Source organism: Takifugu rubripes, chromosome 21 (genome assembly GCF_901000725.2).
Source record: "Takifugu rubripes chromosome 21, fTakRub1.2, whole genome shotgun sequence".
NCBI classification, from domain to species: Eukaryota; Metazoa; Chordata; class Actinopteri; order Tetraodontiformes; family Tetraodontidae; genus Takifugu; species Takifugu rubripes.
The window spans coordinates 15103466-15126953 of NC_042305.1; the positions used below are offsets into that span (position 1 = coordinate 15103466).

At 42.3% G+C, this 23488-nt stretch overlaps 4 protein-coding genes across 9 annotated transcripts; 1 reads left to right on the top strand and 3 right to left on the bottom strand.

Annotated features, from left to right (window-relative positions):
• Positions 1-186: 186 nt before the first annotated feature.
• On the bottom strand, positions 187-3205 carry LOC101067730 (ras-related protein Rab-27B-like). Of its 2 annotated transcripts, none has more exons than XM_003975112.3 (6): positions 2963-3205; positions 2069-2241; positions 1892-1977; positions 1642-1745; positions 1395-1518; positions 187-985 (listed from the first exon to the last, which is right to left on the bottom strand). In XM_003975112.3, exons 2-6 carry the CDS (start codon positions 2219-2221, stop codon positions 811-813), a joined length of 642 nt encoding a protein of 213 aa, XP_003975161.1. In that variant the 5' UTR covers positions 2222-2241; positions 2963-3205; the 3' UTR covers positions 187-810. The 2 variants fall into 2 exon arrangements, with proteins under 2 accessions (XP_003975161.1, XP_011614295.1); XM_011615993.2 differs by having other exon boundaries at positions 1627-1745.
• A 119-nt stretch (positions 3206-3324) lies between these two features.
• Positions 3325-7577, bottom strand: poli (polymerase (DNA directed) iota). Of its 4 annotated transcripts, none has more exons than XM_029829075.1 (11): positions 7438-7577; positions 7074-7182; positions 6827-6958; positions 6553-6717; positions 6240-6383; positions 5847-6083; positions 5593-5771; positions 5370-5461; positions 5155-5288; positions 4829-5040; positions 3325-4549 (listed from the first exon to the last, which is right to left on the bottom strand). In XM_029829075.1, exons 2-11 carry the CDS (start codon positions 7162-7164, stop codon positions 3803-3805), a joined length of 2133 nt encoding a protein of 710 aa, XP_029684935.1. In that variant the 5' UTR covers positions 7165-7182; positions 7438-7577; the 3' UTR covers positions 3325-3802. The 4 variants fall into 4 exon arrangements, with proteins under 4 accessions (XP_029684935.1, XP_029684934.1, XP_003975262.2 ...); XM_029829074.1 differs by having other exon boundaries at positions 7074-7217; positions 7438-7534; XM_003975213.3 differs by lacking the exon at positions 7438-7577 and having other exon boundaries at positions 7074-7236.
• Positions 6268-13914, top strand: LOC101071918 (putative exonuclease GOR). 2 transcript variants are annotated; one of them, XM_011615991.2, is made up of 16 exons: positions 6268-6404; positions 7888-9230; positions 9325-9420; positions 9557-9815; positions 9912-10237; positions 10317-10457; positions 10535-10649; positions 10732-10803; positions 10876-11016; positions 11110-11223; positions 11303-11376; positions 11453-11557; positions 11793-11908; positions 12132-12270; positions 13211-13331; positions 13601-13914. In XM_011615991.2, the coding sequence occupies exons 2-16, from the start codon at positions 7995-7997 to the stop codon at positions 13687-13689; spliced, it is 3144 nt and encodes a 1047-aa protein (XP_011614293.2). In that variant the 5' UTR covers positions 6268-6404; positions 7888-7994; the 3' UTR covers positions 13690-13914. The 2 variants fall into 2 exon arrangements, with proteins under 2 accessions (XP_011614293.2, XP_011614292.2); XM_011615990.2 differs by lacking the exon at positions 6268-6404 and adding an exon at positions 7463-7667.
• Positions 13458-23448, bottom strand: LOC101071697 (uncharacterized). The gene is made up of 18 exons (XM_029829553.1): positions 22703-23448; positions 22375-22523; positions 22102-22233; positions 21832-21919; positions 21472-21691; positions 20982-21255; positions 19528-20308; positions 19207-19355; positions 18961-19092; positions 18683-18770; positions 17997-18216; positions 17507-17807; positions 15955-16717; positions 15690-15838; positions 15483-15614; positions 14884-14971; positions 14595-14814; positions 13458-14478 (listed from the first exon to the last, which is right to left on the bottom strand). The coding sequence occupies exons 1-18, from the start codon at positions 23424-23426 to the stop codon at positions 14193-14195; spliced, it is 4896 nt and encodes a 1631-aa protein (XP_029685413.1). The 5' UTR covers positions 23427-23448; the 3' UTR covers positions 13458-14192.
• Positions 23449-23488: the final 40 nt, after the last annotated feature.

The following is a 23488-nucleotide window of genomic DNA, read 5'->3' on the forward strand; positions in this document are numbered from 1 at the left end:
GCCACCATATAAATAAAACCTGAGGTAAATGATAGATGCAACTAATTACTGTAGGTTTAAGATTTATGGTAAAGCTGTAATGAATATTGTGGATTCAAAACCAGCGGAAAGCATCATGTTAAAACATGTACCTTGTAAAAAACAAGGTACATGTCAATAAATAACACAACTGACAACAAATGTTGATATATAAATTCAATTTATAAATAGAAACTGGTGTATGACAGCATTGCTTTAAGCTAAATGTGCTAAATCATCAATGCTTTCTTGATTGGACAAAGTTCACAATAATAATGTGCACGAGTGGGTGAATATATTCATACAGTGGTGTGAAAAGGGGTTTGGCCCTTCCTGATTTCATTTTTCCCCATGTTTGTCACACGTTTCAGATCATCAAACAAATTTAAATAGTAGGCAAAGGTAACACGTCTAAACGAGACATGCCATTTTTAAAGTGAGGTACACCGAAAGATCGAAGACGCTCGAGAGATCAGACTCCACTGTAGGAATAATACAGAGCGGAGTGGGCCAAAATCCCTCCACAGTGCAGCAGTTGAATCATTACGTTATTGCAAATGTTTGGTTGCAGTTGTTGATCCTAACCAATAGGGGGCGACCTCTTTTTTGTGTTTGTGACCTGCGTTTTGTGTTTATATGAGTTATCCTTGTAGAGTATTTAAATTCATTTGATGATCTGAAACATTTAAGTGTGAAAACATGCAAAGAAAAATAAGAAATCAGGAAGTGGGCTAACACTTTTTCACACGACTGTATAACGTGTACTAATATTAGAATTGATAACGGGTGGTGTCAGCAGGCACACCTCCTAACTGGGGCCTCCTGGACCTCACGGCTGCCATTGGGTTCAGAGGTGCGGCCCCCATAGGTACTGTGCTCCATCCTCTTCATCACCAGGTCCAGTAGGGTAGTCACGGACCGATCCACATCAACCCCGGTCACTGCACTCGTCTCAAAGTAAGGAATGCTGAAACCAACAGAGATTGTCAGCATTTATTTTCATCAATCACCACACTTTCGTGCAAGTTTCCTTTCTGGAACTCAACAGATACACCTATTCATTATATTTATTTATTTTTTAAATAATGACGTCAACATCTATCTTGTGACCCCTTCAAATGTTGGAAAACAGGGTACAACTAATCAAATTAGAAGTAGTCTTCTCGGCTGGTTAACGCCGCCTAGTGGTAAGATGGGGAATAACAACGTATCCAACCTGCATTTACAGTAGGGATTTGTTTGTACTCTAAACAATTGAGACATTTGTCCGATAATATTGTTAAAAAGTAGAAATTATTGAATTACTGTAGGAATATTCATCACTATTCACTGATTAAAAGTCTTAAAATGGCATCAATACAAGCTATAAGCCTGACCCGTATCTATCTGCCAGATCTCTCGCCTGTCTGGCATGAACATCCCTCATATTGCGTAGGTCTGCCTTGGTGCCAACCAGCACAATGTCTGGGCTATCACAGTATGCATTGGCCTGTAACTGACCTGGAAAACAGGAGGAAACTCTTCACACACGTGACAGAGGCAGACATGAGCACCATTCAGAAGATTTCAGCGGCATCAAGGCCGATGACTGAAAGCAGAGCAGGCTACCGGCACGACCCATACTCATCCAGTTCCTGACGTTGAGGAAGCTTTGTCTGTTGGTCAAGTCGAACATCAGCAGGAAACCCATGGCGTCTCTGAAGAAGGCTGTTGTGAGGCTGCGGAACCTGAAAACCAAAGTCATGGAAAATGTTTGCCTTTCAACACGTGATATCACTTAGTATGTAGAGGTATGAGTCTATGAGTTTACATCTTTTATCACAGTCCAAGTCTAATTCGCACAGTACCAGTCTAAGCTGCGTGCCTGCTTTACCTTTCCTGTCCTGCTGTGTCCCAAAGCTGCAGATGGATCCTGAAGTTTCGCTCAGTCATCCCATCAACACCGGTCCCTGTGTACATCTGAACAAAAGCGTTAGCTGCACCTCTGATTTCCAGGGGGGTCACACGGAACATTTAGGATTTGCATGGTTGCAACCTCCTCATCACTCACCACTCGTTTTTCTCTGAAGTCGATGCCCACGGTGGTCGTGAACTTGCGGTTGAACTTGTTGTCGGTGTACCTGTGGAGGAAGGTGGTCTTTCCCACGCCGGAGTCACCCAGCGCCAGAAGCTTGATCAAGTAATCATAATCCCAGTCAGCCATTGTGCCACTGTGTGCTCCACCTGTCACAGTTCAACATGTGCTGGATTTGTGTTTTGAAAAACATTCAATGGGAGTTAACAGGCAGAGCGAGTAAAGAAAAAAGAGTTTCTGGTTAAGCTGCAGCCTTCGGTCTGCTGATCCAGAACCATCAGACAGGCTTAGCAAGATGTCAAAATTCCCCACTTATTACACACTGATCAGAAAAGGGCCACATGACCACATCGGGCTCCCACATGAGCAGTCAAATGCCTCTGCAGTTTTCTCAGACAGAGCTGAATGTCAAAGAAAAGTGTCTGTTGGGCAGACAGAAGTCATTTCATTGGGATAAACAAGTTAACATTGCATGAAACGACTTCAGGTCAGTGCATGCTTTTTGTCAAAACTACTACACAAGCTCATAAATCAGCATGAAAAATCAGATTTTGTTGTGTAACTATCAAGGGAACAAGCAAGTCCAAAGATTCTACTTCAACTTAGTGTAGAAATCCCATTACTGGCCCTGAGCTGTGCAACTGACTTCAGTACATGAAATATGATCATTTCTATCAACTTAGAGCACAATAGAGACAGGACATGAAATATGATGATTGACTTTAGAGTAATTTTCAGTTATGTGCAATAATAATGGTGTCGGGTTCAGTGAGAATCGGACGAATGAGTGACTGTGAAGAAAACGAAATAACGACCTCTGTGCAGTGTCATGATTTAAAAGCAATTTTTAAGTGACAAAAAGCATCTTACCAGTTTATCTGCCCAAGATACCGAGATCCATTCAAAAGCTGCACTTTTTCTAGATGATGGTAAACAATTGTTGTGATGTGAAGGCATGTGTGAGCCTTACCCCTTTTTAAAATGTGACTGGGGAGGAGTTTCACGCTAGAAAGGCTTTGCCTACATACCTTGGTATTTCTCCTCGGGAAAAAAAATCAATAACAAGGCTTATTTCCAGAGGTTCAGAGCTAATCCTGCTTTTGTGAGGGTAAACAACAATAAGGCTCAAGCGTTAACTAAGGTTCCATAACAGAGTAATTATAATAACTGATTTGGAAATTTTAAACAAATATATTTATAATCCAAAAAAGTGAATTTAGATACAGTTGGAATATGTTGCATTTGTTTAATATAACTTATAATTATATACATTAAAAATAGATATAAAGATACTCAGATATCGCCCGTTCTGTGATTGTTTTCACTGGAACACCAAACATACAAAATATTGAAGAGCGACCCCTGCTGTTTATAAAGTTACAATGCAACCTCCAAGTTACTGACATGAACTGAACTCATAACTGTAATTAACCCACATTCTAATACTGCAATGGCATACTTGGTATACTATTTATCACCTATTGCACCAACTTCATCCTTTTGATTTACTATGTTACTATTTACTAAAGAATTTTTCTATATTCATTCCTAAATCTTTTTACTCCTTTGGCTTAGTGTATTACTACAGTGTACAGCAATGTAAAATAACTTGGAAAAAAAAGGTTACTTGCAAATAAGCGACTTTAAAATGCGCAAGAATCATGTTTTCTGTAAGATAAAGATCAGAAAATAACCTGCAACATATCTTCTTCAACCTGGTTTGAAATACTTTAACAAACTATTTGCTTGTCTGTTTTTTGCCACAGCCTTTCTGTCTTTGCTCATCATGCCTTTCGCTGGTTTCCTGGATGAGGGGCTCTTAAAGACTGGCTTCTTCTGCTTCCATTCAGAGATCAACTCTTGCTGGATATCTAGGGGAAGCTCAGAAAACACCTTAGGGTCCACATTTCCAGGAAATGCACAGTCAGAAGATTGGACAAGAATCTCTTCTTGGAACACATTGTTGCCTGATGATGAGCTTGTTTCTGCCATTCTGTGAGAGCTCTCCTTCTCAGAACATTCCAATTGTTCTCCCTCCTTGTGTACCACATTAAAATGATCTACATCTTTAAGTGACTCCGTACATTTGCTTTCTGTTGTGTGTGGGACATTTATCAGTTCAGGTGGGCTCACTAATGTGGCATAGTCTGTGCTGGGGGAAGACAAGAGCTCCATCTGGATTTCTTTAGGGAGCAACTTAAAGACTTCTGGATCAACATTTGAAAGCAACTGCTCTGTTACTGTGGTATCAGTTCCATCGTGGGTCACGGTGCTGCAGGCTATTTTCTGATGTGGAGATCCTTCCACCGCAACAAGAGGGCTTTGCTTTCTTGAAAATCCATATAATGACAAGTCAGAGTAAAAAGGATCTTTCGTGGTAAACGTCTTTTGTGAGGCAGGTTGGGTAATCGTGCTGCATGCACTCAGCTGAAGATTTGTGCTGTGGGATGAGGGTTCCTAATGGTGAAACAAACAAGAGAATTACCACAAAGGCATTGGAGCGTATCAGTGCAGACTACATATGAGAGGTAGCTTAATTAATCTACTGTTCAAACATTCATCTGATCCACTGAATTAATATTGTATGTGTGAAGGTGTGTAATTTTTTATTTAACACTCAATAAAATAAGCACCGGGATCTTTTAAGTGATAATTGTGACAGTTTCTTTTCTTTTGTCGTGTAATTATCACAATGACTAATGACTAAAAAGACTAAAAAAAGGAATTTTCCAGCACCTGTCTCTGGGTTGAAAGTGCTTGAGTTGCGTTGCTGTGCGTAAAGAAAGATGTGATGGAGGCCTTTCCACTGGAGGCGGCCGCCCTGCTCTGTAAGTTGCTGAAGCAAACGTTAATGAGGGTGAGATGGAAGGAAGTGCTGCCGTCCACCATCTTATGAAAGAGTTTCATAGCCAGTGGGCCCAGCTGTGCCACAGCATCATCTTTGCAACCTAAAAATGTCACAGAAAACACATTTTCAGATTGATTTAATTCCAAGTAAACCCTTCAATTATGTCATTCAAAAAGTACAGATTTAATGTGAATTTTAGTTTGGAAAATTTTACCTGAAGCTATCTTCTGTGCAATGTGGTTTGGGATGGGAGCTTGCCGGCTTTCCCTATTGAACCACTTGTTGGTCGCTGTGTATCTACGGATAGTCAGCCGGAGAGTTTGAGGCTGCCTGCCATCTTTCTGCATCCTTGATTTGAAAGAGAAGACACTGTTAGACACCATATTTTCAGTCATTAGTTCCAAACACGTTTCAACTTCAACTTCCAACCTGTCCACCAGACTCCTCAGAAGCTCTTGAATCTTTTCCAGCACTTCTTTCATCGATGACATTTTCTTGAAGGAGTCTTCATCACTGAGGGACTGAATGCAAAGAGTAAGAAATGAAATAAATACAACTGAAAACAACTTTGCTTAAGGAAACTTGCCACTAATTATCTAAATGTTAAGGAAAGTAATTCATATATTTATATACTGGTTAATCCCTTACCAACCTGAGGGGCCCCAGTAGGCGTTACAGGAGAATCGTCAACACCAAGGACTAGACTCTTCAGGCGCTGAGCGGTGGGCCCTCCAAACTCTTTCACCAAATTATTTACTGGGAAGTGCTGTAGGTCTTTAACTGTGGCCAATCCCAGGGCTTGAAGTTTCTTAGCGGTTTGGTGGCCAACGCCTAAACAGTTATATTGGAACCATAAATATGTTGTTGGGATACAGAGTGTCAGGTTTGAGGTGAAAAATATTACACCTGGCACTTTCCGGAGACTATTTAGGCAGCCCACGATGTCCCCGATATTCTCTGGGAGCAGGGAGGTTTGCTGATTGGGCTTGAAGGTCCCCGACACCAGTTTGGCTAGCAGTTTATTGGTGGCAATGCCTGCACAGCCAGTCAGACCCAGTTTGCATTGAATCGCTTCTCTCAGCTCTGCTGCAATGTGTGAACCGAGTGCTAATCTTGGATGATCAGAAGCTTTCACACCAGCACCTGGACAGGAAAAAGAACAGCGGTTGAAGATGGCAAGTGCTGAGAAACTGAAAGTGTGATGCAAATTTTTTTGTTTCTCAAATTAATTCCTGTTTATTACAAGCCAGGTGTGGTTACAGTATAAAACGACACACCAGAGATAAACACATTACTCACTGACATGGCCATAGACATGTCCTTTAAATGAAAAGTCACAATCTGAAGTTTCTGCCAGCCTTTTTTCTATCATCCCTGTGATGTCCATGAAGTTCTCGTCAAATCCAAGGCGCTCCACCAGTGGGCAGTAGGACATCAACAGGTCTGCATCCAGGGCAGCACAAGGTAAATAAATAGACATTTAGAGCAAAGAAGATATAATTAAAACTAAGAAATCACACATTTACTTATGACTTAAATGTAAAGGAAGTGAAAGGGTTAGATAAATAAAAAAGGTGTTTAATGTAGTGGCACTTCTGGTGAATCTGTTTACCTGTAACTTTATATGACATTTCTCTGTAATGTGTCAGGTCTTCTCCTTTAACCAGTACCAGCTGTGGACATTTCTCCTTAGCATTAACAACAGACATCAGCTTTGTGACACCCATCTGTCTTGCCACATAGTTACAGGTGACTACAATATATTTCTGCTGAATACCTGAAGATAAATGAAACTTCATTGAAAACCAAATTGCAATTAGTTTTAAAAAGAAAAAAACAACATGTGAATGTCAATATATTTTTGTCAAATAAGATCAGGATTGTACCTAAAGGGACTTCTCTTAAGGCTGGATTTCTGATCATTTCCACTTGGGCATAGAAACAGTCCAGGTCAAAGTGTAGAATAACTCTGGATGTAGGAGCGACAGTTGGTGTTTTACTGAGGTTTTGACCTGAAACTGAGACAACAAGTAAGAATTACCGACTGACACGAATAGAAAGCTGAAGAAAAACAATGGATTTGTCACACAGGGCTGGAATAAACTATGTTTTCCTGGTTCGGCTTTCAACTACCTGCGCCCGAAGCTTCGAATGGGACTGGATCCGCGAAACTGCTTTCCCACTCGGTTTCATCTTCGTCTGTTTGATCCTCACTCTTCTCCATTTTAGATTAGCACTTTAACTGTGCACGACAGGCAGATGTTGAGAGGAACACGACTGGTCGCCATAGAGCAAAAACATTGTCGCTACAGTTGCATCAAGCGCCTGTGCACTAGCGCCATCTGTCGGCGCGGAGGAACGATAAGCAACAAATAAAGTTATTTCGATGGCTATCAAATATTTATGTTAGGTGAAACTGCAGTAATTGGCATGACCAATGATAAAATAAAAACATTAATGGTGAGTTAGTTAAAGAAAATTGCTTAGATTTAATTACTTCGTTAGAGTAGTCTATAAAACCCAGGCAGGCGTCGCCTGATTATTGGGAGTTGCAGCTGTTGAGTGGCGGTGAGGAGCGGAATGGTGTTGCGGTTTGGCGTTTCAACCTGCGGATGTTTCCCTCGTCTGGGCTTTTTGCTGCTGTAGAATGTCCGTTTTCGAACAATGGACTTTGTGACCGACCTCACTGTTTGTACAAACACACCACATCAATGGTTGGCTTCGCAGGTAAGCCTGTCATGCTGTCGCATTTCCGTTGTTAAATCCCTGGATAAACTGTTGTTAAGTAACTGAAAATGGAAATGGTTCACATATATATAATGAAAAGGGAATTTATGTTGGGACAAATAATTTAACTTCAAAACACATTGGTAGGAGTAAAGTTATTTTTGACCTTGTTGTTTTCACTAAAAATTCATTCTTAAACATTTTTTTCCATTTTGAACAGGAGCCCAAAATGTCACACCGAAAGGTGATACTGGAACAACAGAGAGTGATCGTGGCAAGGACGTGTGCCTCCAGGAGCTGGAGTGGATCAATAAGGAGATCGAAACGATGAGGCACCAGGTGGAGCAGGAGCAAAAGCAGTTGTCAAACTATCAGACTGTACAGGCTGATAAAGGGGACATTGCATCTAGTTCACATCTGCAGCAATCAAAAACATGTAGAAGTATAGACACAGGAGCTTATGAGTCCTTGCCGTGCTCCTATTTGGAGGACAGGAAGTATGTGGTTGACAGCTCGAAACCGAGAACTGATTTGGAGTATGACCCCTTGTCCAACTTTTCTTCTGACTTGAGCTCTTACAGCTCATCCCGAAGAGAGCAAAAGCTGAAAAATACACAAAGTTTGAAAAAGGCAAGAACCGTCGGACCATGTGACCAGAAGAGTTCAACTCAGGCCCAGCTCTCCAGATTGGCATCACCGGAGCCCCTGGATGACTGGATGGAAGATGATGTCTTGATCATTGATATTCCTCCTTCACCTCAGAAAAAGGAAGGGCAAGGAATGAAATGCAGTCTTGCTGTTACTGACAAATCACAAGGACATGAAAAAAAAGGGGGTGAAGCGCCATCCATTTTACTTGATTCTCCACTCCAGTGTTCAAAACCTGAATTGTTGGACATTGAAGAAATTGATGATAAATGTGCTGAAACCAAAAATCTGGCTAATCTTCATGAGAGCAGAGAACGTGATCACCCCCCCAGAGGCACTTTTGGAGCTGTCTTGAAGAAAAGCCTTGAACCTTCAGGGGCCGGCCTCACAAATCTACAGGCTAATTTGTCACATGTTGATCCACCCCACAGCGCTGGTAAAATGAATACACCAAAACAAAATTTCCCATCAAATACATCACTCCTTTATAAAGCTACAGCTGCTACCTCAGACTTGCAATGCAGGACTCGCACCGAACAGGCTAGGGATACAACGCATGTTCAGAGCAGATTTTGTGCTCAGACATCTTCAGTAAATGCACAATCAGTGCTGCCACATTGTCAGAAACCCATAACCAAAAATCCTGGACCCCTACTGAGCAAACCTGGAAATTGTGCAGAGCAGGTGGAAAAAAATTCAAGCAGTCAGACTCAGACAAAATTGGCTGAGTCATCTGAATCCAATCAGTATTTGGAGAAGGATAATGGCCGAGTCATTGTCATTGATTCTACCTCTGAGGATGAAATAAACTATTCGGACATTGATGTTTCGGATAGTGACCCAATGGAGGAGTGCTACAGGATCTTCATGGAGGAAAACGAGCAGAAACGAACTGAAGAACTGCCTGATGCACGTGTAAGTTAGCTGTTGATGTTCCAGGTTTAATGCAGAAATCAAACCAGGTCCTGAGACTGGGGTGATTTTGACTGGCCTTTGTTTAACTGCTCAGGTCAAAAATATGGAGGTGGAGAAAGTTGAGTTGAAGGTCAAACCCCAGGAATTGGTTGGAAAGAAGAGGGTAGCTCATGAGGCCAAACATTCAGAGGTAAATGCTGGAAACCTTGGCAAATTGAGATGTTAATATATGCGAGTGATGCATAAATATGTTAGATTTTGCAGTGAATTGTGATTCAGCAGGTACAACAAGCCTCAGAATCATGTACAAAATTGTATTTTCACAGCCCCCGGCCAAAAGTAGACCCCAGCCTCAGGTGCTGATCCCCCTACGTGGGCCGGAGGTGTCGGGATTTTCCTCCCAGCCTGCTGTCACCTCCAACATCCAGCAGGCACAGGAGAGAGCATCCATGCTGACTGCTTCAGCAAAAGGTGCTCAGGCATTTCTTTCTTTTGCTGGTCAGAGGAAACCATATGCCAGCAATGCACCACCTCCTCTCCCGCAATGTCCAACCTCTCAAGCACAGCTTGCACCAGTACAAAATGGTCAGTTTTGTTTATTGCCGTGTGTGAAATCAACTGTATTGGTGAAGTATAATGTTGGAAAAGTACATCACCATGGAATTTTCTTTCCTCCCATAGCGTATGTGAACTACATACCTCTGGGAACCGCTGTCATCGAAGTGGGCAACAATTTACATTTAATCCTCCCAGATAGCACCTTTCCAGTCACCTCCAGTTCCATCCCAGTTACTCCGGTGCTAACTCCAATCAGTTCCATGCACACAAGCATGGTGACCGTGAAACAATCTTGCCCATTTCCTGCCATTGGTCCTCTGCAAAGAACCCGCTCAACAGCGCCCATACTTATTCCTGCACTGGCACGTAAATCATTGACCCCCAGCTTGGCCGCAACACATTCAGGTGCTGCGGCTCCCGTTTCTGCATCCGCTGCAACGGCTGTGAAGGTGAGGCCCGGCCGGCAGCTTCTCTTGAGTTGAACGACCAGTACGTCTGGTGTGATCCACTGTTGAATCTTTCTGTCAGCCACCACCACATAAACGGAAGGTGAAGCATTGCGAGTCGACTAAGGACAAGGTGCCGCATGATGTCCGGCAGCGCTACGTCAACATGTTCACCGAGGAGTTCCTCAAAACCACAGCTAATGTTAATGAAGCCTTTGAGAAGGTGAGCTTGAATCATATCATCTGATCTCGCAGACAAACTTTGTATCTGTAGCTTAATTGATCTCCTGGTGGCGTTAGGCGCTGGCCGAAGAGAGGTCCGTGTACAATCGCAGCGTGAACAAGCTGAAATATCTGAGCGTTGCTGTGAATGCTCTAAAGAAACTAAAGAATCAATGTGTAGCTGCTGCTAAAGGTGAGAATATCAGGGGAAAATCAATCACGCTAATAAGACCTGTTAGGTTTTTTTTTTATGCTTTATTTGTAATCCTCTGTAGATGCAAATGAAGGAAACAGCCAACAACTCCGAGGCAACGTTCCGCTGAACCTGAAGAGGTGCCTTGGAAACTGTGAGATGGTTTGTTTGACTCTGAGTAAGTGTGGATGAAATATTGTGGTTTATGAGAAAACTGAATCCTCAGATGATCTGGCACTGTATGACGACATGAAGGAATATATGTTGTCTGTGGAGAAGCTGATTGAGAACAATTATCCCGTCCGGCATCCAGAGAAACCTGGCTGTGCCATTCTTTTTGTTGACAATAAAAAAGGCACTGGAGACCGTGAGTTGATATCGCTAGGAAGCATATTTGAGCCGCGATGTAACGTCCTACCATGTTTGAACTGTTTCCTGGTGCTGGTTTTGTTGGTCAAAGCTCTCAAGAGGATCTGCTGTCGATGTGGGGCTACTTACTCTGTGAGTCCAACAGGCAAACACACCCGTAAGGAGGAGTGTACTTATCACTATGGTAAAGGAGTAACAAAAAGAGGCAAGTACACATTTTTAAAGCACCTCTGGACCGTCCAACCATAGCCGCCTGATTACTGTTCCATTTTAAATATGAGCAGTTCCAGGTGGGGTGGAGACTCGCTACAGCTGCTGCGAGGGCGTCATGGGAACACCTGGCTGTCAGGTATATAAGGTAGGAAGAAGCAGTGAAGGGTTATTCCTGCATGAATCTGAGATGTGGGTGAAATATAATGCCTTCTTTTCAACAGTTGCACGTCCATGATTCTGTCAGCCTCAATGGGTTTGTGTCAACCGTCCCCAGACATCCCTCAAATACAAGTTGCCCCGGCCTCTACGCTTTAGATTGCGAAATGGTGATGTTGACAGTTTTTGTAATTTCATGATTGATCACCAAATACTGTATACGTAGTTTACAATGTTCATAGCTTTTAAAATTATTCTAAACATCCAGTTAAATTTATTCTGATCAAATTTCTACTTGATGTTAATATCAAGAATTACAATGCGGCTAATGTAACGATGATTTACTTTTTGTGACATTGACTTTGACGTAGACGCACACTGAAAACAGTATAATTCTTGTCATAGTGCTACACCATTCATGGTCTGGAACTATCCAGAGTGACGCTGGTCAACTCAAGATTGCAGGTCATCTATGACACCTTTGTCAGTCCTGATAATGAGGTCATTGACTACAACACAAGGTAACACCTGAAATTACCATTGGAGATTTGGATAAAATTAAAGCAATTTCAGCACAAAATGTCATCAAAAATTGACAAGCCTAAAAACCTATTTTATAGGAATGCAGAGCAGTTTATTTTAAAAGCTCAGTATGATTATTATGCAAATGTAATGCCTCCAGAGTATAATCACTTTTGCTATGGGGTGGGGAAAACAAATTAATAGCTTGTGGTGTTAATGAAGGTTCTCAGGCATCAGTGAGGAGGATGTGAAGGGCAACCACACCTCCCTCCGGGAGGTGCAGGACAAGCTACTGAGCTTCATTAATGCTGACACCATTCTGATTGGACACAGCTTGGAAACAGACCTCTGTGCTCTGAAGGTGACTACCATAAGCTTTTCCTGGTATGGTATGATCATTTAAAGCCATTATTGGCACAGGAGCTTCAGCTAACAGAAGAAACTTTTTCAACAAGTTGCATCCAATATGGCTAACATTGTCTCTTTTGAGATGAATAAGTTTTATATACATATTAATTTTTGGGGTTTAAAACGTCTATTTAAAATTGCTCCAATTGGTGTCACCGCAGTGACCCGGATGTGCTGCCAATTACTTCTCAGGGTTTATCACCTTAGCTGTATCTTTCAGAATGGAGCTGCCTAGTGTGAAGAGGCTTTTAGTTTGAATTTACAGGCATTTCAAATGTGGCAGTGCAAGTGACGTGAGGTAATCAGCCCTGTGATGTAATATAGTAAGGAGACAATTGCATTACTCAGTGTTGGAGTCATTACTGTCTTGCCACAATTCAATCTTGTTGCCTAGAATTGGATTGTCACCTAATTGCAGCTCATTCTGTTTTTTCACTACTTCTGGTCCCACCTGTAATTTCTCAATACCATTGAATTCTCACTACTTTTGTAACACACCAAGCAGCACCCCCCCCCCCCTTTTATTTTACCTTGCATAACACTTTCATCCTTAATTCCTTACTTGCATGCACAAAATGATAGTTGTCAGTAAGTCAAAGCCCTCAACTCTTGCATTACCCCTGTTGATGTGTGTTCATGTAAATCTTCTGGATTCCTTATGAAAATCTATTAATTAGGTGATCTACATTTCAATTGCCTCTTTCATTTACCTCTTTAGACCTGAAATTTGGGGTTCTATTAACAGCAGTCTTTTTTTAATTAAAATCAAATTAGCCTTTAAGAACTTCTGTCATAACAGTTTTTATAGATTCAAATGAAATGGTTGCCAGCCAAAATGTTGTCTGAGACCATTCACATGAAAGAGGCACTTATGAGCTTCCTCTGTGCTGTAGTTGCTCCATGGGACAGTGGTGGACACATCAGTGGTCTTTCCCCACCATCTGGGCCCCCCTTACAAGCTGACCCTCACCAGCATCACTGCTGAGCACCTCAGGAGGATCATCCAAGAGAGTGGTGGGTCATCATGGATATCTAGAGCTGTTGTGGTGGTCTCATGAATTTCTGTTGCATTTTTGTACCTTCAGTTCATAAACCTTTTTTTTTTTTTTTTTTCTTTTTTTTTTCTTTAAAAAAAAAAAAAAAAAAAAAAAAAAAAAACCCAAACAAAAACCTTTTCTTGATATGGAAGTTTAAAAATGAAAAACATGGATTTCCCACAATTCAGGTCAAGTTCATCTCCACTGCACTCAAATAAAATATAATTTTATAAATGTTTCTCCCAGTTTGTGGTCATGACACTGCAGAAGACGCCTCTGCCTGCATGGAGCTTATGTTGTGGAAGCTCAAAGAAGATGGAAAACTGAAAAAATGATACAAAGTATGCGACATGTCGAAGAACTCATGAAGTTAATGGAACTGTTAATGTCCATTTTCTTTGGCTTTTTTGTATATGTCTTTCTTTTTGATTACATTACTTTAACATTAAAACATTTTTGTTGATTTGCAAATGTTATTGGCTATGCACTGTGGTAGCATGAAATGGTGGTGGTGGTGGTGGTGGTGACAGAATTGACCAATTAAAAACACAATAAATCAATTCCTGAGTGTGCATTTCCTCCTCCCCCAGTCTTAAACTGACCAATGAGAAATGCGCTCTTAATGTTAAATTGGCCTCAGATGCAGGGGTGTGACTTGGCACACCTGCCACCAGTTAGCTTGATCACAGAGCAAATGCTACAAATGTCACCAAACGGTGAAAATGGGCTGCACAGCAGAGTTGGGCCCAAAGGTTGAGCCTAGAGGTTGAGTCTTGCCTATTAAAGTTAATTGTCCTAAACCACCAATTTGATGGCTTAGACCTGGACAATCGGGCCCTTACTCGAACTTTCTTTTTCCTTGTGCTTTCCTGCTGCAACATCTCCGTACACAGAAACAGCAGATCTTGATAAAGAAGAATACAAGGAGCAGTGCAACAGTCAGCAGGAAGGCCAGCACATCCAGGCTGTGGTACTGGTACCAGGTGAGCTCGTGGGCCTGGACCCTCAGGTGTTTGGCCCCTTTGTTCCTCATGGTGAACTCGATCCAGAACACTGCCTCATCCCGAGGACTCATTGGTCTGTCGTGGTGGATCTTGGACAGGCGCATAGCGTTCTCCTTGTACCTATTAAAGTGTTAATGCAAAGGTAGAAGTTATAACTTTTTTTTAATGTCTGCATTAAAAGATTCATAGCTCCTCTTCAGTTGGGGAGAGGGGCAAATAAAAGTTAAAAAACCTACGACTTGTCATTGATGACGGTGTTGATTGCATCTCTCAGGCCTTCAGCATTTATAAAGTTCAAGTTGACCATAACGGCGGCTCCTTTAGCCATCATGTGGACCAGGTTGTCTGGCTGATCAGCAAACATGGGGATGCCCACCATGGGGACGCCGTGGTAGATGGCCTCATAAATACCATTAGTGCCCCCATGAGTGATGAACGCTCTGGTCTTGGGATGAGCTAAGAACAAAAAGTGTATTAATGTCTTTTATTTATGCTCCGTCAATGTGTAAGTTCAGCTTTACCCACCCAGCAGGTCATTTTGTGGAATCCATTGGTAAATTCTTGTGTTGGCACCCAGAGTGTCTGGCACTTTCCCACTATATCTCCACAGCACCTACAATTGATAATTTAAGAGTATATAGATTTCACAATGTTAAAATGCACAAATTTATCCATTTTCTTGTAATGCAGCATTAAAACATCAACCTACCCAGGTGGTGGTGACATGTTTGGTCAAAGCATTGACTTTTGTCAGGAACTGAAATGTATAATAAACCCAGGCCGAATGGACTCTTTTTAAATTCTATAAGTCCCGCCTGTACCCTTGAGCACCTGATAAGATATCATTAGACTTGGAAGGTCCTGGGGAAAAAAAAACATCCCTAGTGGAATGTAGACGTGAAGGAAACAAGATCTTTTCCCACTAAAGAGATGAATACATATAGGATCTAATAATGCAAAAGACAACGCAAATAGGTCTGAATCTCGCAAACTGGGCCGGCACTCAAACCACATCTGCAACATTTGCGAAATGCAGATGTGTAACTGTTGTTTGCTGCACGTGCAAACAAACCGCTGTGGAGAAAAGAAAAATGAGGAAAGACCTGCTCAGGTTCTTCTCTGACCTTTTGTGGGATCTGAGCCAGAGCTGACGCCACCATGTTTGCCTTCTCTGTGGTGATGTTGTTGATGAAACTCCCCAAGCTAAAAACCACAATACCGGCATCTCCAGATCTCTGTGCAAATTCTTCCATGTCCTGAGAGAAGAGAGTGAGTTTAAGCAGAGGTATCATAAAGGATAGATGGGTATGTGATGGTACAAGCAGTCCTACCTTTGGTAATGGTTTTGCAGGTCTGCAGTGGATCCCGCCAACAAATTTGATATTGGGGAGATACGGATGAGGGAAATCAAAATCCCAGTAGGTTCTCATCAGCCAAATATCTGCTTTACTCATCAGCTCACAGGAACTCGTGGGTTCACCTTTCATGGAAAGTTAAATCAGCTGACTGTTTGAAAACATCCCCAGTGCTACAAGAGACAGTTTTCAAATGTTTAATAGTTGTCAGAAAATCTTTTTTGAGCTGTCTTGTACTTGCCTTTGAATTCAGAGTAATAATTATCGACTTCTTTCCAGTAGGTGAATTGCATCACAATATCCTGCACTGCATAGAAAAGGAAATTCCACAGTCTCTCTGAGAAGTCCATCGTGTCGGTCAACTTGCTCATGGCACCAGGTACAAATGAAGGTGGAGCGGGGATCTGACCACAGTGTCTCTCCCAGTTAAGGGCTGGAGAGAAGCGCAGGGAGAAAACCAGTGGGAGGTTCAGCAGGTCTGCCAACAGCTCACTGCCTGGGTACAAGGGATCTGCCAGGAGAAGGTCGTATTTGGCCTCCTTCAGCCTCTTCATTATGGTTCCTGATTTCACTACGCCGTCCAAGTACTTCAGATTGTTGCGCAATTCAATCATGGCCAGATCGATGAATTTGATGTACATCTCGATGTAGTTCATGTGATCGATCTCATACATGGAGAACTGTAGGAATTCTTCATTGCTTGCTTCTATTACCTCTAATGAGATGGAGACATCGAAGGGTTCGTAGTGAAAGCGCGAAGGTTCGCTCCTGTTCATAAACATCGAGGTGCTGGGAACCAGAACCGTCACATGGTGTCCCCTGTCGATCAGAGTGTCCAGCACAGGCTTCAGGTTGATCCAGTGGCTGCCTTCGGTGTACCAGACCAGGATATTCCCTCCATGTGCAATCCGTGTGGCAGAAAGTACCAACAGGAGGGCAAGCGAGAGACACCACACAGTGCTCATGGTGTGCCTGTGTTTGAAGGGGAAAAGCATGCTGGGATCCTTTTAAAGCAACGCACCCATGGAAAAAGAATGATTAACTCAGCGTGGACTCTGGTTCATGTACCTTTGCCATACAGTACATCTGATACAATCTTAACTCAAAAGCGATTGCTTGGATGGGTAACGCAATGTTGAGCTTAACTCTGATCCAGAAGCTAATTGAAAATGCTGATATATGTTGGACATTAATTAACGTGTCTTTGACTTGATTTCAGCAGGTAATACACTGGAAGCCTCCTAGGATGAAGGTCAACGTCGGGGAAATTCTCACAAAGTTCAGAAAACTTTAAACTACCGGTAGTTATTCATTCCAGAAAAGGAATTTCATAGACTAATTTTGCACTTTTATTCCAACTACATCCCCACACACCAAAACACATTTCCAATATCTGCACCTCATTATTTTGATATGAAGGTGAAGTGCATACATTATTTAATCACACCCAATATGATATGCTACCATTTGAAGGTGCCCAGTTCTCTTCTCATCAGGTGTTTATTTTAATTTCTCCTAAAATTATTTTGTTTGTTTTCCAAAATAATTCTGAGGTGTTTGTTTAAAATACTTGGCCCATATTTGTGGCATTTTAATAATTAAAAACTGAATTGCATTATAGTATCACTTCCATTTGATTAGATGCTTTGAATTTATTTCTGGTGGTGTAATAACAGGTGTGACAATTTTTTCCCCCAGTGTTCATTTATTTTTCATCATATAACAAAACTTTAATGCCAAATTATAAACAGAATCTCCAGCATAGCCACTGAACGGTGACCATAAGGCGGTTACTCCGCCTTCTTTTTCATCTTTTTCGTCTTTTTTGTTGGCCCTTTTCTGCCGCAGCATCTCCGCAGGCAGAAACAACAGGTCTTGGTGAAGAGGGCTGCGAGGAGCAGAATGATGGTGAGCAGGAAGGCCAGGACATCCAGGCTGTGGTACTGGTACCAGGTGAGATCATGGGAATGGACCCTCAGGTGTTTGGCCCCTTTGTTCCTCATGGTGAACTCGATCCAGAACACCGCCTCATCCCGAGCGCTCAGCGGCCTGTCGTGGTGGATCTTGGACAGGCGCATGGCGTTCTCCTTGTACCTGAAGGGTTGTCATACAGGGTAAAATATGGATTACTTTTCAATTTTACAACATTGTTCCTCCTTGTTGAGAGGTTGATACATCATCCTGTACGCTGAACCCATATTTAAGTTGTAATTTACGGTTCTAAAATACGGAGGTGAATTATTAGTGTTGTGTGGTTCAGTCTGGATGTAGGTGAACACTTACGATTTGTTGTTGATGACATCATTGATCGCATCTCTCAGGCCCTCCGTCGTCATTGTGGTGAAGTCCACGGTAGTTGCGACTCCTTTAGCCATCATGTGGACCAGGTTTTCTGGCTGATCACCAAACATAGGGATGCCCACCATGGGGACGCCATGGTAGATGGCCTCATAAATGCCATTAGTGCCCCCATGAGTGATGAACGCTCTGGTCTTGGGATGACCTGATCATGATATATTACAAAATTCTACACATTTAGACATTTCTCCTTTTGCAAAATCTTATCAGTAGCTGTTTTTGACAATCAGCAAGCCTCATTTTCCTGATTAACTAAAATGGCGACTGTAAAAAACAAAAGTAAACAAACTTTTGCGCTGTAGTGACAGTGACCTCCAGATAAGATGTACTGACTGAAGGAAGCCAGGCAACTGCTAACAAACTGTCCATCCATCCATTTTTACTTATACTTTATGGTGGTCACAGTGGCTGCTGGAGTCCATCCCAGTGGTCACTGGACAAGTACATGACACACACTCACCATTCACTCAAAAGTAGTGATATAATATATGTTTTGGTGTCCAGAGAAACCCACTCAGACACAAGAACATGCAAACTCAATATTGGAAAGTCCAGAGCTGGAATCAAACTTCTTTTTGTTATTTTCTATTTCTTTGTGACGATGTACTCACCAAGTAGATCGTTCTGAGGCATCCAGTCAAATAATCTGGTGTTGGCACCCAGAGTGTCTGGTTTTTCTCCACTGTATCTCCACAGCACCTAGAAAACCAGTTAAAAGACTTGAAACATATTCACATTTGACTGGATGCAGTCACTTTTTTTCAACACCGTTTATCCCATTTTACAAAATCGATCTCCTTTTGTAATGAAAAGTGTTGAAAATGTTCCCTGGTTGGGAATTGATTTCAAAATGCATGATTTTCAGTCAACCAGCTTGGAAGAGTCGCACCTTCTGTGGGATCTGGGCCAGGGCCGAGGCGATCATGTTGCTCTTCTCCTTCGTGATGTTTTTGATCATCGATCCCAGGGTGAAGACCACGATACCAGCATCTCCAGAGCTCTGTGCAAATTCTTCCATGTCCTGCAGAAACAAATGATCATATTAGAAAGCACCAATGTGTTTTGATTCTTATAAAATAGAAGCCACTGCTGTAATAGTGCATGAAAAGGTGTGTGATGGTGCTGGCAGTCCCACCTCTGGTAAAGGTTTAGCAGGTCTGCAGTGGATCCCACCAACAAATTTAAAGTTTGGGAGGAACGGACGAGGGAAATCAAAATCCCAGTAGGTTCTCATCAGCCAGATGTCTGTGTTGCTCATCACCTTGCAGGCACTAGTGGGTGTTCCTGTCACAACACAAAAAGAAAGTGAGTCATTTTAATGTTTAGTGTCATGTATGTCTAAGGGTTGACAAGCCTTTATACTTGATCACATACTTAGTGGCTATTTGATCATATTACAGCTAATATGAAACATAGCAAGAGCTGTTCTAGTATTTCTGGCTGCTGGGATTCTCACCTTTGACTTCAGAGTAATACGCATCTAAATCTTTCCAGAGGGTGTTTTCTATCACAATATCTTGCAGTGCATATAAGAAGAAGTTGAGGACTCGCTCAAAGAAGTTCATCTTGTCAGTCATTTTGCTCATAGCGATGGGTACAAATGAAGGTGGGGCGGGGATCTGACCACAGTGTCTCTCCCAGTTATTGGCCAGAGAAAAGCGCAGAGAGAAGACCAGAGGAAGGTCCAGCATCTCTGCCAACAGGTCACTGCCTGGGTACAAGGGATCGGACAGGAGGAGGTCATAATTTCCTTCCCTGAGTCTCTTCATCATGGTTTCTGATTTCACCACACCGTCCAAACACTTCAGATTGTTCTGCAGATTGATGTGAACCATAGCCTGGAATTTGTTGTATATCTCCCAGTAGCTCATGTGATCCATCTCATAAATGGAGAAGTGAAGAAACTCCTCCATGCTTTTCTCCATTACTTCCCTTGAAATGGAGACATTGAAGGGTTCGTAGCGAAAGCGTGAAGGTTCGCTGGTGTTCATAAACATCGAGGAGCTGGGAACCAGAACCGTCACATGGTGTCCCCTGTCGATCAGAGTGTCCAGCACAGGCTTCAGGTTGATCCAGTGGCTGCCTTCGGTGTACCAGACCAGGATATTCCCTCCATGTGCGCTCAGAGTCACAGAAAAAACCAGGAAGACAGACAGAGGGAGACGCTGTGCAGGCTTCATCTTGCCTGTGTTTGAAAGAAGCTGCAGAGCTGCTTCAACTTCAACCCCACTCCCAGATTAATTATTAACAAACATATCTACCCTCTTACATAGATCCTTTATGCTCCCCATAAGACCATGGAGGTGAAAGGTGTGACTGTCAAAGTTATAGTTAAATCTACGGAGTCCCGAAGGTGAGTCTCTGATATACAACTCATGACGCTCATTCTAGGGACCGGCTACAAAGTGCAAAAGTAAACTATGAACTGAAGGCAGGTGTTGAGCCAATGTCAGATCCTTTTCATGTACATTTATTAAAAAATATATTAAAATATATGAACCATGGCATGCAACACACAACATTATAAATGGATTAACAATTCCTTTTTATTATATCAATCTATATATACATGTGGTATATTATTTTTGTCCACGGTCCCTCAAATATTGCAATACTCAAACATTGCCACTAGAGGGACAAATTCCCTTGTAAGCATATAATTGTGCATGTGTGCAGTAAAAGTGTCAAGAGCAATGGTATTTAAGTTTAATATGTGATCACATTTGAATTCAATATAAATTGAAATAATTTTTCCATTAAAAATCGAATGTTATAGATTAGGTTAGTGCTCTACATTTTTCAATAGATCTTTGTTGGAAACTACAAAGATCTTATTTTTTTTCTTTGAAAATATTTGTTTGGTTTTTATTTAAAAAAAAACTTTTGCATTGAAAGTAGTGCCCATAGTTACTCAGTCTTGTTCTTTCTTCTGCTACAGCATCTCCGGCAACAAAAACGACAGGTCTTGATGAAGACGAACATGGAAAGTAAGACAACACTGAGGAGGAAGGCCAGGACATCCAGGCTGTGGTACTGGTACCAGGTGAGATCATGGGAATGGACCCTCAGGTGTTTGGCCCCTTTGTTCCTCATGGTGAACTCGATCCAGAACACCGCCTCATCCCGAGCGCTCAGCGGCCTGTCGTGGTGGATCTTGGACAGGCGCATGGCGTTCTCCTTGAACCTGAAGTGTGGCACATTTAGATCCATTTGAAATTGTAATATGTGGTTAACACTATTTTAAGTCACTCATTTAATTTACACATTAAGCAATGTGTGGTAACTGAAACAAGCCTAAATTAAAAGCCTTTCTAGGTTCCTTGTGTACTTTATGCTAATGCATTTTTATATTTCGCTCTTTCTCTTTTGTTTTCATACCGCCTGTAAGAGAAAAGCTTACGATTTATTGTTGATGACGGCATTGATTGCGTCTCTCAGGCCCTCCGTCGTCATTGTTTTGAAGTTCACGTCTACTGCAGCTCCTTTAGCCTTCATGTGGACCAGGTTTTCCGGCTGGTCACCAAACAAAGGGATGCCCACCATGGGGACGCCGTGGTAGATGGCTTCATAAATGCCATTTGTGCCCCCATGGGTGACGAACGCTCTGGTCTTGGGATGACCTGATCACGGTGTCATAAATAAAAAACAATCAACTATACGGTAATTTTTACATTTATAAGACCAGAAAAGAGGCCCAACAGATGTGTTGGTAACCCTTCCCTTCTGCAGCTAAAGAAAATACGGTAACTTAAATACATGCCTAGAAGATCATTCTGTGGGATCCAGTCATATATTCTCGTGTTTGAACCCAAAGTTTCTGGTTTTTGTCCACTGAATCTCCACAGCACCTAGAAAAGTATTAAATCTTCATTTAACTCAATCTGCATGTTTTGGAGTGTGAGAGGACACCAGAGGTACTAGGAGAAGTCTTCCAGTGCATTATATTCAACTTTAATCTGCTGACTAATGCTGGAATTGGGTGACTGGGTAAAAATTAATTGCCATTGTTTGGCGACCCAGGGGCTCAGACCTTTTGTGGGATCTGGGCCAGGGCCGAGGCGATCGTGTTTCCCTTTTCCCTGGTGATGTTTTTGACCATTGATCCCAGGGTGAAGATCACGACACCAGCGTCTCCAGAGCTCTGCACAAACTCTTCCATGTCCTGCAGGAAATAAACCAGTATCATGTCAGACAACACATAGGACATGGCTTCCCTCTGTGTTTTGATAGATTTGTTGTGTCCAATCTCCTATAAAATAGCAATAGTGCATGAAAAGGTGTGTGATGGTGCTGGCAGTCCCACCTCTGGTAAAGGTTTAGCAGGTCTGCAGTGGATCCCACCAACAAATTTAAAATTTGGGAGGAACGGACGAGGGAAATCAAAATCCCAGTAGGTTCTCATCAGCCAGATGTCTACGTTGCTCATCATCTTGCAGGCACTAGTGGGTGTTCCTGTCACAACATAATGTGCTGTAGTGCATATTTTTTTATCTAGCTGCGTAAGGCGCTTCACTTCAGTTGGATTTAGATGGGTTAGCATAGCACTGGTGAGTGGCTACACAGTATCAGTTATTATGACAGTAAATATTCTTAAATCTTATCTGATCTCTGAGAATAGCTGGGATTCTCACCTTTGACTTCAGAGTAATACGCATCTAAATCTTTCCAGAAGGTGTTTTCGATCACAATATCTTGCAGTGCATATAAGTAGAAGTTGAGGACTCGCTCAAAGAAGTTCATCTTGTCAGTCATTCTGCTCATAGCGATGGGTACAAATGAAGGTGGGGCGGGGATCTGACCACAGTGTCTCTCCCAGTTATTGGCCAGAGAAAAGCGCAGAGAGAAGACCAGAGGAAGGTCCAGCATCTCTGCCAGCAGCTCGCTGCCTGAGTAGATGGGGTCAGACAGGAGGAGGTCATAATTTCCTTCCCTGAGTCTCTTCATCATGGTTTCTGATTTCACCACACCGTCCAACAACTTCAGGCTGCATTCCAGGTTCACCTTTGTTGTTTCCAGGAATTTGAGGAAAATCTCCCAGTAGTTCATATGGTCCATGTCATAAATGAGGAACTGAAGAACATCGTGCATTATCTTCTCCATTTCCTTCTTTGAGATTGAAACATTGAAGGGTTCGTAGCGAAAGCGCGACGACTCGCTGGTGTTAATAAACATCGAGGAGCTGGGAACCAGAACCGTCACATGGTGTCCCCTGTCAATCAGAGTGTCCAGCACAGGCTTCAAGTTGATCCAGTGGCTGCCTTCAGTGTACCAAACAAGGATGTTCCCTCCATTTACACTCAGAGTCACAGTAAGAACCAGGAAGACAGACAGAGGGAGACGCTGTGCAGGCTTCATCTTGCCTGTGTGACAAAAAGTCTGGTGCAACTTGACTGCATCAAAAAAGAATTAATAATTAA